This window comes from Zalophus californianus, chromosome 1, assembly GCF_009762305.2.
Source record: "Zalophus californianus isolate mZalCal1 chromosome 1, mZalCal1.pri.v2, whole genome shotgun sequence".
Lineage (NCBI taxonomy): Eukaryota > Metazoa > Chordata > Mammalia > Carnivora > Otariidae > Zalophus > Zalophus californianus.
The window spans coordinates 17,923,950-17,939,640 of record NC_045595.1 but is presented as its reverse complement, the minus strand read 5'-3'; the positions used below and the strand labels follow the sequence as shown (position 1 = coordinate 17,939,640).

General features: G+C 60.5%; 2 protein-coding genes across 6 annotated transcripts in view; both read left to right on the top strand.

Moving 5' to 3' along the window:
• IP6K2 (inositol hexakisphosphate kinase 2) overlaps nucleotides 1-2,752 on the top strand; it is a 30,565-nt gene extending 27,813 nt beyond the window's left edge. For all 5 annotated transcript variants that reach the window (XM_027585750.1, XM_027585747.1, XM_027585749.1 and 2 more), the window contains 2 exons: nucleotides 1,349-1,524; nucleotides 1,973-2,752. In XM_027585750.1, the coding sequence (XP_027441551.1) occupies nucleotides 1,349-1,524; nucleotides 1,973-2,473 (677 nt within the window). In that variant the 3' untranslated portion in view covers nucleotides 2,474-2,752. The remainder of the gene's footprint in view (nucleotides 1-1,348; nucleotides 1,525-1,972) is intronic.
• Nucleotides 2,753-4,131: 1,379 nt separating this feature from the next.
• On the top strand, nucleotides 4,132-15,045 carry NCKIPSD (NCK interacting protein with SH3 domain). Its single transcript, XM_027587750.2, has 13 exons — nucleotides 4,132-4,711; nucleotides 7,246-7,355; nucleotides 7,615-7,819; nucleotides 7,988-8,078; nucleotides 8,292-8,782; nucleotides 10,053-10,223; nucleotides 10,380-10,466; nucleotides 10,562-10,700; nucleotides 10,791-10,871; nucleotides 10,994-11,122; nucleotides 11,221-11,313; nucleotides 11,442-11,614; nucleotides 14,133-15,045. Exons 1-13 carry the CDS (start codon nucleotides 4,256-4,258, stop codon nucleotides 14,334-14,336), a joined length of 2,430 nt encoding a protein of 809 aa, XP_027443551.1. The 5' UTR covers nucleotides 4,132-4,255; the 3' UTR covers nucleotides 14,337-15,045.
• The last annotated feature ends 646 nt before the right edge of the window (nucleotides 15,046-15,691 follow it).

The following is a 15,691-nucleotide window of genomic DNA, read 5'->3' as shown; positions in this document are numbered from 1 at the left end:
TTATTTGTACTGATGCACAAATTCTCCCATGTTTGGTCTTTTAAAATAGGCTCTTGAGTCCTTCTGACACAATCACAATAGTCTGTGATGACTGTCTTACTTTCTGGCATGAAAAGATGCTCCAGGGCCATGTTTCCTGCTCCAGATGTGAGTTCCTCATTTCTCTAAGGCCGGAGTTTACAAACCTCCTCAGTACAGGGCCAAATAGTAAATGTTTTAGGCCGTACAGTCTGTCACAGCTCTGCCATTGTGGTACGAAAGTATCCATAGATGATAATGTACATGAGGGAGCGCAACTATCCCAGTAAAACTGTGGTCACCAAGATTTGCATATCATTTAGTTTTCATGTGTCGTGAAGTATTATATATATTTTTTGATGACCTAAAAATTTAAGAACGATTTCTAGTTTGCAAGCCATACAACAAATAGGGAGCCATAGTTCACCAATCCCTGCCCTAGGAAAACTGGTCCAGGCGCTAGGGGTGCTCAAACATCCAGCAAGTCATTGTTTCTAGACCTTTTCGGTGCCACACAGTGGGGAAATACACATTTATTTATTTATTTTTTAAGATTTTATTTATTTATTTGACAGAGGGAGAGAGAGAAACAGGCTCCCCGCTGGGCTGAGAACCTGCTGAGGGGCTCGATCCCAGGACCCTGGGATCATGACGTGAGCTGAAGGCAGATGCTTAACCAACTAAGCCACCCAGGTGCCCCCATACACATTTTATTTTTTTTTAAAAAAGATTTTATTTATTTGTTAGAGACAGAAATAGTGATAGAGAACATGAGTGGGGAAGAGAGGAAGAAACAGGCTCCCCGCTGAGCAGGGAGCCCAATGCGGGGCTTGATCCCAGACCCCGGGGTCATGGCCCGAGCTGAAGGCAGATGCTCGCCCGACTGAGCCACCCAGGTGCCCCAATACACATTTATTTTAAAGAGAAAATTTTTCATGAGTTCATACCGACATTTCAGTTCACATATAAGGCTACAGGATTTACTTATTCAGTGTTCTTTTTATAACTTAGTACAGTCTGGTGTGGAACCCTCTTCCCACACCTTGCTGAATTCAGGAAGTGGTGTGTGTGTGTCTCCCAGGCTGGGGGAAGCCCAGGCCTGTGTTGAGTCTGGACCCAGGCAGTTCCCTGACAAGAACTGAATATGCCTTTTAGCCCTCTCGTCAGCCTTGGGCTCCCTGCATGGGGGGGCGGGTAGCAGGACTGGCGGGGCCTTCTGTGGACTCGGGCTTCTTTGAGACTCTGTGTGCAGGCATTGTGCCCTGGCAGTGCCAAGGCCCCATGCAGCAGCACCTTCTCTTTAGAGGGAGGATTGTCCTTAACCACTCAGAATTCATCTTACTGGAAAACCTGACTTCCCGCTATGAGGTGCCTTGTGTCCTGGACCTCAAGATGGGTACCCGCCAGCACGGTGACGATGCTTCAGAGGAGAAGGCAGCCAACCAGATCCGCAAGTGCCAGCAGAGCACATCTGCAGTCATCGGTGTCCGTGTGTGTGGCATGCAGGTGAGGGAGACGCTGGTGTACAGTGTGGGCTGGCCAGGGCGTCCAGTAGCTGCCACTCCTGACCCCTGGCATAGTCCTCTTTTCCCAAGATCCAGCATGACTGAGGGAGTCTCTGGCGCTCTGGGTAGGAAAGCACGCATGCTTGGGTGAACGCTCTGGGGCTGACACGGGTTGACTGAGTCCAGAGCCTCTGGGCAGGAGTGGGAGTAAAAGCCGGAAGGTTAGGCCCTCTCCACCGATCCATATACTAATCAGGGGTCCGTGGACAGAACCAGGTCAGAGGGCCGCATCCTGAGTGGTGGTTGATCGGAGAGGATAGTGTCTTGTGTGACTGGCATACTTAACAGGTTTAAAGGATCTGACCCAGGGCTGTCCTATTGCTGCTGTTCCCCAGGTTCAGGCTTTGAGACGGCTGCCAGTACCTAACCTGCTGGTCTCCCTCCCACAGGTGTACCAGGCGGGCAGTGGGCAGCTTATGTTCATGAACAAGTACCATGGACGGAAGCTGTCGGTCCAGGGCTTCAAGGAGGCACTTTTCCAGTTTTTCCACAACGGTCGGTACCTGCGCCGTGAGCTCCTGGGCCCGGTGCTTAAGAAGCTGACTGAGCTCAAGGCCATTTTGGAGCGACAGGAGTCCTACCGCTTCTACTCAAGCTCTCTACTGGTCATCTATGATGGCAAGGAATGGCCTGAGGTGGCCCTGGACTCAGATGCTGAGGACTTGGAGGACCTGTCAGAGGAGTCAGCTGATGAGTCTGCTGGTGCCTATGCCTACAAGCCCATCGGCACCAGCTCAGTGGACGTGCGCATGATCGACTTTGCACACACCACCTGCAGGCTGTATGGCGAGGACAGCGTGGTACATGAGGGCCAGGATGCTGGCTATATCTTTGGGCTCCAGAGCCTGATAGACATTGTCACAGAGATAAGTGAGGAAAGCGGGGAGTGAGCCTGCTGGCTGCACCAGCACTCAAAAGAGACTCTGTGTCCCAGGCACAGCTGTGCTGCGTCGGGGAGGAGGCCAGTATGGCCAGGCCGTTGGCCCCTGCAGCCTGGAGCTGATGTGCAGAGGCCTCTGTGAGTCCCAGCCTGAGCCAGCCCCAACCGCGTTCGGAGTCTTTTATTTATTTTAACTATTTCTTCAACATTCCACATTTGATGATGCAGATACCTCTTTCTTCCCTGAGTGTAAATGTTCTAATACAAACCTTTTTGTTAATTGTACACAGTGCTGCTGTCGTTCTTACTAGGCGCGGGCAGCCAGCCCCCTTCCCAACCCTCAGAAGCCTCACACATGCTGTCTCCTCCCCCCACCCTAGCCCAGGAATATTCTCCTTGCCACTGCCCCCACCTCATAGACCTAAAGTCACCACTGCTTCTTGGCTTGGCCCTTAGGTCTCTTTGGGGTCTTTGCTGGCCTAGTATCCTAGCACCCTCCAAGCAGAGAACTACTTGACTTCTTGATACAGGTCTTCCCTCTCCTCCGTGCAGCTTAAGACAAAGTTGGGCAGCATGTGTGCCAGACTTTGGATCCAGCTCCTGCACTGTGATGTCAGGCGTCCTAGAGCCAAACTGGGGCCTTGAGGAGCTGCCAGGCTCTGATCTGCTGGCAGCCATGGGCTCCACAATAAAAGGTCCTAGGAGGTGGGGGGTCCCAGTGAGAAAGGGTGTTCCTCTTAACCACACATGTCACCACTGCTACCCACCACTATGCCCGTCTCATCTATCCAGCTCCAGCCAAGGCAGCCCCTAAGAGCTACTTCTTTGCTAGGAGGGTTCTGGGAGGTGTGGCAGGAGGTCTTGAACGGCAGAACCAGGCACCAGGGAGAAGGGCACAGACCCAAAGCCAAGAAGGTAGGGTCTTGATGTCCAGTTCTAGCAGCCCCACACCGCCCCGAAACTCCCAGCACCTCCTCTCCAAGGCTCGCTATGCCTATGTGCACTACGTCCCAAAACACCCAACTGCATACACTGGCCTGTTTGTGCCCACACCCCCTGCACCCTGGGCCCAGGCTTCCAGTGGGGAATGTGGCTGGACCAGTCCCTGGACAGGAACAGAAGGACCCTTAGGGCCTCTCCCCTGGGTCCCTCCCTCTCTCAGGACATCAAGGACAGGTGAGGGCTGACTGGACAGGTGTGCAGGGTCAAACACGCTCTTCAGGCCACATAGCACGCCCCCTCCCCACCCTCACCAGCTCTCCTGTCTTGCTCAGAAATAAGACAATTTGGAGTTGTAAGTCCTACAAAGACAAGAGAGCAATGTGACAGCGACTGGGAGTGTGATGACCTTAGGCTGTGAGGGAGGGAAGTGAGTCCCAGGCAGAGGAAACCATATGCAAAGACCCACATTAGAGGAGTAGAGAGGAGGTGGGTGGGCAGCGAGGACAGGAGGACTTTGGACTGGGGAATGGCTAACCTGGTTTCGGTGCGCGCGGCTGGAGTAGGGACCCCGTGGAAAGGGGTCATGCGGCCTGCAGACACCAGGGAGACCGGCCCCCGCGGGCGCCTCCCAGTGTTGGATCAGCGAGATGCAACAATGGGACTACGCTACCGTTAGTAGGTCAGGACCCAGTCTCCCGGCGTGGCGGGGACGCTCGAGACTAGAGCGCAGGACAGTCTCGGCCGTTGGGCTGCGGGCGGAGCGCTCCTTCGGGAGATCGCACGGGTCGCAGCACCCGGGCTTGACTGGAGGGCCAGGCGGGAGAAGCTGGGGTGGGTTCCCCGGGCGGGTATGGAGCGAGGGGTCGTAGGCTCCGATTCTGAAGGGGTCCGTAGCCCACCGACGGCGGACTCGAGCCCCGCCGCGCCGCGCCGCTTGGAACCGCCAGGGGGCGCCGCGACCCGCGCGGGGGCCGCCCCCTCCCGAGGCGGGGCTGCGGCGGGCAGGCGGGTGCGCGCACGCGTCGTGTGTCACGGGGCGGGGCGGGGCGGGGCGATCGCGGTGTTCCCGGCCTGGCGTCCTGGTTCCGCAGCTCCCCGGCGCCTCCACTGCCCCGGCGCGGCCCGGCCCGGCCCCATGTATCGTGCGCTCTACGCGTTCCGCTCGGCGGAGCCCAACGCGCTGGCGTTCGCCGCGGGCGAGACCTTCCTGGTGCTGGAGCGCAGCAGCGCGCACTGGTGGCTGGCGGCGCGGGCGCGCAGTGGCGAGACGGGCTACGTGCCGCCCGCCTACCTGCGCCGCCTGCAGGTGAGTGTTCCCCTCCCCGGCCCGGCCTCCGCGGTCCCTAGACTGGGCCCCATCACAGGCTCTCGGTATCGACCCCGCATGCCCCAGCCCCTCCGGGACCTCCCGCAGATAGGCAGTCTGACCCTGAGACCCCAGACTCACGAGGACTGGGACCCCAAGAGCCCGCATCCCCACAAAAGGCCAGGCCCTTGGCAGCCAACTCTGAGGACACCAGACCTGCAAGCCTAACTCAGGGCCTGAGACTCCTTGGCATCCCAGACCCATTAAGACCCAATATCTGAAGCTCCATCTGAGTAGCATTCAAGACTCAGTCCTGAGATTCCACTACCGCCGAATTCTGATCAGTTCCCCAGATCCCTGAGACCGCAGACCCATAATCGGTCCTTTCCCTGGATCGCCCGGATCCCACACTCTTGCCTCCCACCCTCAGACCCCCAACTGGAGCCACTGCCTCCACCACTGAGACCCGGGCCACCCTGGACACCACCTGTTTCCCCAGCCATCCTCTGTGTCCTCACTCCCCCCATGAGACCCCGAAGCCCCTAGATGACCCAGCAAACCTTGAGGCCTCAGTGTCTTTCACCCTCCTGTCCTCAGCCACCCCCTAAGCTCTTCTTCAGACCAGCCCCGACCCTCTTGGAACCAAAGATCTCAGCCCCTGTTGGCACTCCCCGGCACTACTCTCCCCACCTCCCCCCACTCCCATCACAAGCTTCAGGCCCTGACTTTTCGGACTTAATTTTCTCTGAAATTGAAAAGCCCCATCCCTTCTTGTCCACAGCCTGGGGTGGGGGCCTCTCCCGTTGTGAGGAAGTGAGACCTCTTCATGGCTTCCTCTGGTCTGACTATGGCCCTATTTCCTTCCAGTGGAGGCTGCATCTCCAGTTCCTGTTTCCCCAAGAATAGTCCTGCAGTGGGGGCTGGGGTGCAGTGGCTCCAGCTGGTCTCTTCTGACCTCCGGGGAGAGGGGGGCCTGGAGCCTCCAGGCCTGGCCTGTGCCAGACACCCCCCCCTCCCCATCCTAGTCGTGCGTCTTTGGGAAACATCCTGTCCCGGCCCAGTTCAGGACAGAAATAACAGGATAAATTTGGAGATGTCATCTGGTCTTAGCGTAGGGGATGGGCCCTGGGCCTTGGACCCTCAGCTTACTCCCTTCTAGGAGTGCCTGGGGTGTGACTGGGGCCCTGGACACTGGGGCTGCTGGCTCTGGAGTGAGCGTGTCAGACCCAGCCTCTCTGGGGTTGGGGGCTTGTTGGAAGCCTCTTCTTCAGGGGCCCGTGAGGATCCTTTCCTGGGCTAGTGGGGCTTGGTGCTTGGGGAGGGCGGAGAGGCTACTGTCCTCTTGTAGTCTCTTTCTGTGTATCTCCCGGTCTCTGCCCCCCAACTCTGTGTCTGCCATTCCGACTCTCCCCCTTTCTCTGTCTCCGGCTCTCAATTTCTTTCTGCGTTGTCTCCCTCTGCCTGTCTTCCCTCTCCCTCTTTTCCCTCTCCCTCCCTCCCTCCCTCCCTCCCTCCCCCCCCTTCTCTCTCTTTCTTGTTTTCCATGGGTATGTATTTGTTTTTCTGTCCCCCTTTCTGTCTGCTGTCTCCCTGCATTCTGGCGTACCCCGTGCTACCTGGAGGGCTTTGCTGACCTCTGTATCCATCTGTCTGTCCCTATCGGGGACGCTTCTTCGACCCCGCTTGGAGTGACGTCACCTCAGTCCTGAGACTTCTGTGTAGCCTGATGAACCATCATGGACAGGGGAGGGCTGGAGGTGGATGGCCCCACGGCTCCCACCCCCCACCCTTCCCACCACGCCAGGCTGGCTGGGTTGATTAGACCCCGGAGTTGCTGTGTCTGGCAGCACGGAATCTGGGACAGGGGCCAGGCCCCTCTCTTATGTCCGTCCTTTGCCACAAACACAGAACTGCTGCTTCCCAGGGCCAGTCTGGAGGATTCCTGGAATAACTAGGGGGAATGAGGGCTAGAAGCAGGGGTGGGAAGAGGGGGTCCCTTTGGCCCATCCTCAGCTGGTCCCTCAGGCCCATCCCCGGGGTCTGCAGAAGGCTCTGCGAGGACAGGGCTATTCTGGAGTGTGACCTTGGTTTGGAGAAGGATCAGCAAGACCCAGAGTGATTTGTTAAGGGTTCCAGACACTAGGGGCTCCCTGCTTGGCATGTCAGCCTGGGCTCTGAGCCAAGCCTGGGGATAGACCAGGTATGTGCTCCTGGTCTCAAGCTGGGGGTCCCTGGGCTGTGTTTTTGCTCTAGACCCCTGGTGTCCAGAGACAGCTGAGAGCCTCACTGTGGGGCCTGACTGGGACCCCAATATGTAAAGCAGCAGCATGGGGCCACCCCGTGCCCCAGCTCCCTGAGTAACACAGTTTGAGAACCTTACTTCATAGCGTAGTTCAGCTTTCTACACTCATGTCTGGCATTCCGGGCTTTAGCTGTAACGGTCCTCGGTCTGCCCTGGGCTCCATCCTAGGCTGGATCTGAGCTCACGCTCCCGAGGCCCCCAGGTCTAACTGTGCACCCTTACCCTCGCCCAGGGCCTGGAGCAGGATGTCCTCCAAGCCATTGACCGGGCCATTGAGGCGGTGCACAATGCAGCCATGCGGGATGGTGGCAAGTACAGCCTGGAGCAGCGTGGGGTCCTTCAGTGAGTGTGGGGGAGGGGAGGAGGAGGGCACCCTCCACCTTCCTGCCCCAGTGAGCACAGTCGGGTGGGGGTCCAGTGAGGACTGGGGAGGTCTGGAAGGCAGAGTTCGGGCTAGGGCAGAGTGAGGTGGAGCATGAGGGAGGTGGGTGGAGCTTGGGCTGTGAGCACCCCCCCCCCCCCCAGCATCCCACAAGGAGCCTGTGAGGACTTCGGGAGTTTTAAGGTCACTCGCCCAGTAATCTCCCTGTCCCTCCATCAGGAAGCTGATCCACCACCGGAAAGAGACTCTGTCCCGCAGAGGCCCCTCAGTCCCCAGTCCCGCAGCTATGACCGCGTCCACCAGTGACCATCATTTGGACGCTGCTGCCGCCAGGCAGCCCAATGGGATGTGTCGAGCTGGGTTCGAGCGGCAGCACAGCCTGCCCAGTTCCGAGTATCTCGGGGCAGACAGAGGCCTCTACCAGGTATGTGGGGAGGATGCCCTGGGGAAGGGAGGTGGGTGGAGCTTAAGGCTGGGTCCAGAGGCTCCAAGAGTCCACTCGGGTCAGTGATGCAGAGCCGTAGCCTTGCCCCTGGCAAGAGCCCAGGGCCCTAGCCAGGCCGGTACCCCAGCTGGCAGCCTGTCCTCCCAGATCCCACCTCAGCCTCGCCGAGCAGCTCCCGACACGCCACCCCCACCTGTGAAGCGCCGAGACCGGGAGGCCCTGATGGCCCCAGGAAGTGGTGAGAAGGCAGGGTTGGGGCAGTTTGGGGCGGGGGGCACCCTCTGCTTGGCACGGCTGCTCTGCCTGTGTCAGAAAGTTAGGGGCTCTGGGCTTGGCGGGGCGGGTCTGGCAGGGAAACCAGGCCCTGTCCTGGGAGGGGCGCAGCTCAGGGCCTGGAGGGGTAAGGGACCCAGGGGGCTGTCCCAGCACAGCATCCACTCTCTGCCCACAGGCGGCCGCAACACCACGCCCTCCGGGGGCAGTTCTGTGTCCAGTGGCTCCTCAGTCAGCAGCACCTCCCTTGACACGCTCTGTACCGGCTCTAGCTCGTCTGAGCTGGGTCCCAGCTGCTCACCCACGCCCCCGCCCGTGCCCCGCCGAGGCACCCATACCACTGTGTCCCAAGCTCAGCCCCCTCCCTCCAAAGTGCCAGCCCCCGAGCCCCCTACAGAGGAGGTGGCGGTTGATACAACCTCAGCCTCTGATGAGCTGGAGGCCCTGGGTGCACTGAGCCTGGGGACCACAGAGGAGAAGGTGGTGGCTGAGACTGCTGTGCCCAGGACCATCGGGGCAGAGCTGATGGAGCTCGTGCGGAGAAACACCGGCCTGAGCCACGAGCTATGCCGTGTGGCCATTGGCGTCGTGGTGGGTCACATCCAGGCTTCTGTACCGGCCAGCTCGCCTGTCATGGAGCAGGTCCTCCTCTCGCTGGTAGAGGGCAAGGTGAGGGTGGGCGACGGGGCCAGGGGGCCTCCCCATCCTTGGGCCGCCCCGCTTCCCCTGCCCCATTCCCACCCTCACACTTGCATCCAGCCTTGCCTTGACAGTAGCTCGGCCTTCGTTGTGGTGGGTGCTGGGGATGTTTGAGCTGATCCCTGGAGGAGAAAGGGAGGAAGAGCATTCCAGGTAGAGGCTTAGCCTGGGCAAGGGCCATAAGGCAGGCCCACGCTTGGCTCGTAGAGGGAAGCGGAACAAGGCCGGCATGGCTCTATCACGGGGAGTGAGGGAACAGGTGGTGTGGGAGGAGGTGCGACTCGGGGCAGGTGACAGATGAGACCAGATGTGAGTGGCCCAGAGTCTTCTCTGGCTGCCGGGGAGGAGTGGATACGGCATGAGAGAGGGCAGTGGCTTGCTGGCCTTGGCAGTGGAGAGGAGTGGGTGCTTCAGGAGCTGTGGCGGAGGTCTCAGTGCTGACGCAGGTGTGAGTCAGGTGCGTGGGCATCGTGGGGTGGGTGGGATGCTTTGCCAGGGTTGGGGCACTGGTCAGGAAGCAGGATTGGGGGGCAGTGAACCATCTCCATATGGGGACCAGATGGGCCCAGGGTCCCTCCTTAGGGCCCCAGGACCCAGCAGCCGTGGGGTGGGGGTGGGGCGGCGGGTGGAGCAGCAGGTCAACGTGCTTGTTGTCTGTGCTGGGCACGGCGGGTGCTTGTCAGGCGGGAAGTACTCGGGAGCCGGGAGGCGGGGCGATGACAAGGCCTGGTGGCACGTTGTGTGGATTCGGAGGGTAGGATCTCAGTCACATTTAGGCAGTGGCAGAGTCGGTGGCCTTCCTCGCAGAAGGTGTTTATGCAGGGCTGGGATGAGAGGCGGGTTGTTGGAAGGCACCCCACAGATGTGTCTCGTGCAGAATCTGGTCCCAGCAGGTTGTCAAGACGGGGCAGTAGAGTTACTTGCAGAGGGGGTGTGGAACTGGGCTGGTGCCCTTGGGAGCCTCGGTGTTGAGGTGTGGGCCGTGGGAACAGGTCTTTAGTGGGAGCTTGAGGCGGGGCAGAGGGGAGAAAGAAAGAGAACCGGGGCCTGGTCCTGTCACAGGTTCTGGGAGGCCACAAACGAGGAACCCCTCTGAGAGGTGAGGCTGGGGACCCTTGCCTTATGTTGGCCCGGAGCTAATGCCCGTGACATCCTCAGGGTCTGGGTTGACTTCCAAGCCTTGGGGGCTTCCTGGCGATGGGGACGGGCAAGGAGTGTGCTGAGCCATGCCTCCCCCCAGGACCTGAGCACTGCCCTGCCCTCAGGGCAGGTCTGCCATGACCAGCAGCGGCTGGAGGTGATCTTTGCAGACCTGGCTCGGCGGAAGGATGATGCCCAGCAGCGCAGTTGGGCCCTGTATGAGGACGAGGGTGTCATCCGCTGCTACCTGGAGGAGCTGCTGCACATTCTGGTGCGGGGTGGGGGCCCACGGGTGTCCCACCCCTACCCCCACCCTGGGCCACCCCCGTCCAGTGCTCAGGAGTCTCTCCTGCGGGTACTCAGCACGCTCGTGTGTGGCCGCGCGGCTCACACGGAGTGAGTCTGTCACGCTTCCTCCTCCCCACAGACTGACGCAGACCCGGAGGTTTGCAAGAAAATGTGCAAGAGAAACGAGTTCGAGTCTGTCCTGGCCTTGGTGGCCTACTACCAAATGGTGTGTGTGAGGCCGCGGGGCGGGGGTGGGGAGCCCCCCCCGCCCCCCGGCAGAGGGGGGCGGTTCCGGGCGCTGAGCGCGGGGTCTCCCGCCAGGAGCACCGGGCGTCGCTGCGGCTGCTGCTGCTCAGGTGCTTCGGCGCCATGTGCGGCCTGGACGCGCTCGTCATCTCCACGCTCGTGTCGTCCGTGCTGCCCGTGGAGCTGGCCCGGGACATGCAGACAGACACGCAGGGTGAGGCGGGGCGGGGCCTCCTGCCGTGCGGGGGTGGGGGGGGCGTTCCCACCACCCGCTGGGGCCCTCACCGTGTGCCTTGCCCTCCAGATCACCAGAAGCTCTGCTACTCGGCCCTCATCCTGGCCATGGTCTTCTCCATGGGGGAGGCGGTGCCCTACGCACACTACGGTGAGCGCGCCGGGAGCCCGAGGGCCCGGGGACCCACCGCCCGGGGTGACAGGGACCCAAGGGGCTGCGTGGGGAGGGCGCAGAGGCGGGGAGGCCTCAGGTCCTGTGCACCCCCCTCCCAGAGCACCTGGGCACGCCCTTCGCCCAGTTCCTGCTGAGCATCGTGGAGGACGGGCTGCCCCTGGACACCACAGAGCAGCTGCCAGATCTGTGCATGAACCTGCTTCTAGCGCTCAACCTGCACCTGCCAGGTGGGGGTGGGGCCCGGCGGGAGCGGGGCTGACTCACAGCCAGGGGGCGCTCCCCGCTTGGTGCCCGTGCGCTGGTCTACACCCGTGTCCGTCCTCAGCCCCTGACCAGAACGTCGTCATGAGCGCCCTGAGCAAACACTCCAACGTCAAGATCTTCTCCGAGAAGCTGCTGTTGCTTCTGAACAGAGGGGGTGAGGGCCCGGGAACCTGTGTGGTTGCCACTGCCCTGTCGTTTGGCTCCGTGGCCCCCGACACTCCCTGCGGCGCCCCTGGGCCCCCCACAACCATCGCCCTGACCCCTCCTCCCCCTGCCTCCTAGACGACCCCGTGCGCATCTTCAAACACGAGCCGCAGCCGCCGCATTCCATCCTCAAGTTCCTGCAGGACGTGTTCGCCAGCCCCGCCACAGCCGCGATCTTCTACCACACAGACATGATGGCGCTCATCGACATCACTGTGCGCCACATTGCGGACCTGTCACCCGGAGACAAGGTGCCCAGACGTGGCTGCGGCAGGGGTGGGAGCTGTGCAGAAGCTGCAACAAAATGCCACTGAATGGAGACTGGGGGCAGGGTGCAGCTGGAGCCAGGCCGGTGTGGGGGCTGCTCAGAAACCGTGGCAGGTGTGCCCTGACCACAGGAGCCCCGGTGAGCCAATGTGGGCCAGGCTGCCTGGACAGAGCTGGGGTGGAGGAAGCTGAGCGGTCAGGCAGGAGGAGGTGGCATTTCCACAAAGCCTCAGAGGCTGCGGCGGGAGCTCGTGATCTCAGAGGAGGGGATGTGGCCTGACTGACACCCCAAATGGAGTGCAGACTAGGTGAGAGCCCAGGGGAGGCGGGAGGCCTGCAAGGAAGCAGCCGCGGCTGTCACGGCGGCCCGGGTGGGCAGTGAGAGGCCATGGCCGTGGGCAGTGAGGTCAGGTTTGCGTGTATCGGCGGTGAGTCCCGGGGCTTGCCCTGGACTTCTGTCAGGCAACCAGGTGGATGAAGAGTGATTGCTGAGGCAGGGAAGCATTCGGGGTGGGGGGTGGGGGCAGGAGATAGGGTCGTGTTCTGATGTGTCAAGACTGAGAAGATAGCTGCCAGTCATCCAGGTACAGAGCCCGTCGGGGAGCAGTGGAGCTGAGTTGGGACTAGAGAGACACAGTGTGGAGTTGCCTGTGCACACGTGTGACGGGGAAGCCTGCTTCGGTGCTACCGCCGAGGGCGGGAGGTGGGACAGGTCAGAGGGAAGCTCATACCTTGGCTCGGGGCACAGTGAGGACAGGTAGGAACCCAGGGGAAAACCACGAGAACAGGAGCCCAAAGCGGGGTTTGGAGGAGGTGGGAGATGAGCTGTTTCCACAGTTAGGAGCCTGAGTAGGACGAAGGCTGCGAATTGGCCGTTGGAATTGCCCCCCAGAGGCCAGAGGTGACTGACAAGCCGTATCTGCAGAGTGGAGGGAAGAGGGTCCGAATGGAGCGTGCAAGAGAGAATTTGAACTTGGAGGGGAGTGAGGGGGGCATTGGAAGCCATAAACAGAGACAACTGCTATGAGTCTGTCTATGAAGGGAGCAGAAGAGAGGGGGGCCCCTGGAGGGAGATGTGGGGGTCAGGAAGGGTTTTAAAGGTAGAAGTTGCTGGTGCCGGTCTCTGGGCCAGAGGCAATGATCAGTATAAACATCAAGAAATGGCTGACGTGTCCAGGACAGTGGGCCAGTGCAGGAGTGAGGTAGATCGGGCAGTGGGGGGAGCCTCCCCCCCCATGGGAGCCAGGGCAGCTCATTCTGGCAGGGACAGGTGAGATGTGGGTCCTGGGAGGGGAGGACAAGAGCTGTCTGAAAGATCGCTTGTTTTTTTCCATGGAGCAGAAGGCCGGCTGTCCAGGCACTTTGGATTTGGAAAACCGGCAGAAGGAGGTGGGCAGTGATCCTTAAGGGTGCGTGAATGTAGCAGAGGAGAGAGGCAGGAGTCCAGGGCAGCGGTGTACGTCCCTCTGAGGTTTGTGGTAGGGAAGGAAGTTCGGTCCTGCGTGCGGCCTTGGGGCTGCCCACTGCTTAGACGCTGGGAGCTGATTTGCAGGCGCGGTCTGACCAGGGTTGGGGGTCACAGGATGCTGCCTGAAGAAGGTATTGACTCCTCGAAGCACAGGTAGAGAGGGAGGGGAGAGATGGTGACAGGGATGGTGAGGGGGGCAGACAGAGGGAAAGTGCTGGGGTCGGGTCAGTGGATTGGGTGTCTCAATGAGGAAAAAGGAACAGCTGGGGTGTCAGACTCAAGGGACTCTTGAAGCTTTTTCAGCCTAAAGGTGCTGGGGTGGGGGATATTGGCGCTGGACTGGGGGCATGTGTGGAAGGTAGGATGGTGGCCAGGGCCTAGGGGTGGGTATCAGAGAGGACATATGTGTTTCTGGCCTGTGCGTTTAGATGGACAGCCGAGCTCTTTAGTAAGAAAAAAAAAAAACATGAGAAAGCCTTCAGTCTGGGGAAGACGGGGAAGGTCATGGGTCTGATGGTGCACATGTGTGGCGGAGGTCTCTTTGAGGCATGTGGGAGATGAGAAGTGGGTAGTTGAAACTCTCATCTGGAGCTCCCTGGAGAGGTCTGGGCCAGAGGTGTGAGTGTGGGTCATTACCTGAAGCTGTGAGTGTGAGTGAGATCTTCCAGGGTGAGAGAAAGCAGGGGGCCTCTGACCAGACAGCGGCCCCGTGAGGGCCCAGCAGTAAAGATGGGCAGGGCAAGACCTGGCTGCTTCCCCTTGCCACCTCTCTGAGCCAGGACTCCCGTGGGCTGGCCCTGTTCTGGGACTGCCTATGCCTGGGACGATCCATTCATTTCACTTACTCAGCGGCTCTCAACGGCCAGCTCTGGGCCAGGCACATGGTGGGTGCTGAGGGGGCGGGGGGATGCAGCCCTGATCTTCAGTACTGTGAGCTGGCCCACAGCCCAGGGGCACATGTGGCGGCCTGTTCCTGTTGGGTAGCAGTGGCAGTGCCTCGCCAGGGTCCCTGAGCTCAGCCACTCCTCCCACAGCTGCGCATGGAGTACCTGTCCCTGATGCGCGCAGTGATCCGCTCCACACCCTACCTGCAGCACCGCCACCGGCTCCCCGACCTGCAGGCCACCCTGCGGCGCATCCTGAATGAAGAGGAGGCCTCGCCCCAGGGCCAGATGGACCGCATGATTGTCCGAGAGATGTGCAAGGAATTCCCCGTGCTAGGCGAGGACCCCAGCTAGCGCCTCCCTTCCCTCCCTTCCCTGCAGCCCTGGTCGGGGTGCAGGGGACGCGGAGGCGTGGCCCTCAGAATGTTTTGCACAGATGGGGTGGGGGAGGTGGTGGAAGGGACCTGAGCAGGGCTACCTCCCCAGGAGTAGAGCCGATGCGAGGGGCCAAGTGTAGGATTGGGGACCACGCTCTGGGAGCTCCACTGGGGCAGAGGGCCTGTGTGAGCTGAAGCCCCTCCATCTCCCGGTAGGCTTCCTCTTCAGCATGCCCCCTCCCCTCAGATCAGATGCACACTCAGAGTCCTGCTGCTGCTCCAGGCTGGGCCAGAGCACCCCATCCCTGTCCTGCCTAGTCTGGGTCCTGGGCCTCAGCAAGCCATGTCCTTGGGGTCAGGGGAGGCGCCACCCGCCAGCTCTGTTCTTTGCCTTAGCTTCGCAGTAAGTGCTGCTCATGTGCCCCCCCCCCCCCCGTGGGGGTCGCTTTCCCTTGCTCCCACCCCCAGAGGTCTTGGCCAAGCTGCTGCTTCGAGCGCAGCATCTTAGAGACGGGCCATCCATTCTGGAGCGCCACAGAATAGGGTGATGGCACTGAGAAAGCCAATGACAGAGTCTATTTTCTCCGTAAAAACAGACTGAAAAGCCATGTGTATTTTCCTGTGTGCTGCAGCTCACCTTCGGAAATAAATCACAGGCATCTGGAAACGGGCTGTGTGATCAGCAACCCCGCCTGATCCTGGGTTGGGGTAGAAGAGGATGGGCCGGGGCGCTGGGGCCTCAGGACCTTGTCGCTTGCTTGCTCTGACCTCTCCAGAGTGAGGAGGGGATGGTCCCTAACGGGCCTGTCCATCAAGGTCCCTTGAGCCCTGTTCCAGCCTCTCTGCCCGAGTTCCCATTTCTCCTGGGCCACCGCTAAGCCAGTGAGTGCCCCGCTGCCTGTTGGCAGGTGACTGCCCTTGCAGACCTCACTTCTCCCGTGTTGAAACCCTATTCTTCGTATCTGTTCTCCAGTGAGGCGGGCCCCACCACAGCCCCTGCCTCCCTGCACGCGCAGGCCCTGCCCGGCTTGGTCCCCTTCCTCGTTTGTCGGTGGGTCCAACAAGATCACCTCATTTTGCAGCCTCAGAGATTTGGTCATTACAGTAGGGCAAAAAGAGTATCTCAGCAGGCGTGGGGTTCAGTTTGCTCTCCCGTTGGCGGACAGTCGGGGACCATCTGGGAAAAACTTCATTTTCCTTGCGGGCTCCCAAGTTAACGAAGGCTTGCACCATAAATGGGGGAGGGTCCGAAGCCCACAGGCAGACCCCGGTCAGAAGTAGTTTTCATTAGTCCCCTCCGTTTTTCACCCAGGACGATCCTTCACGACACAT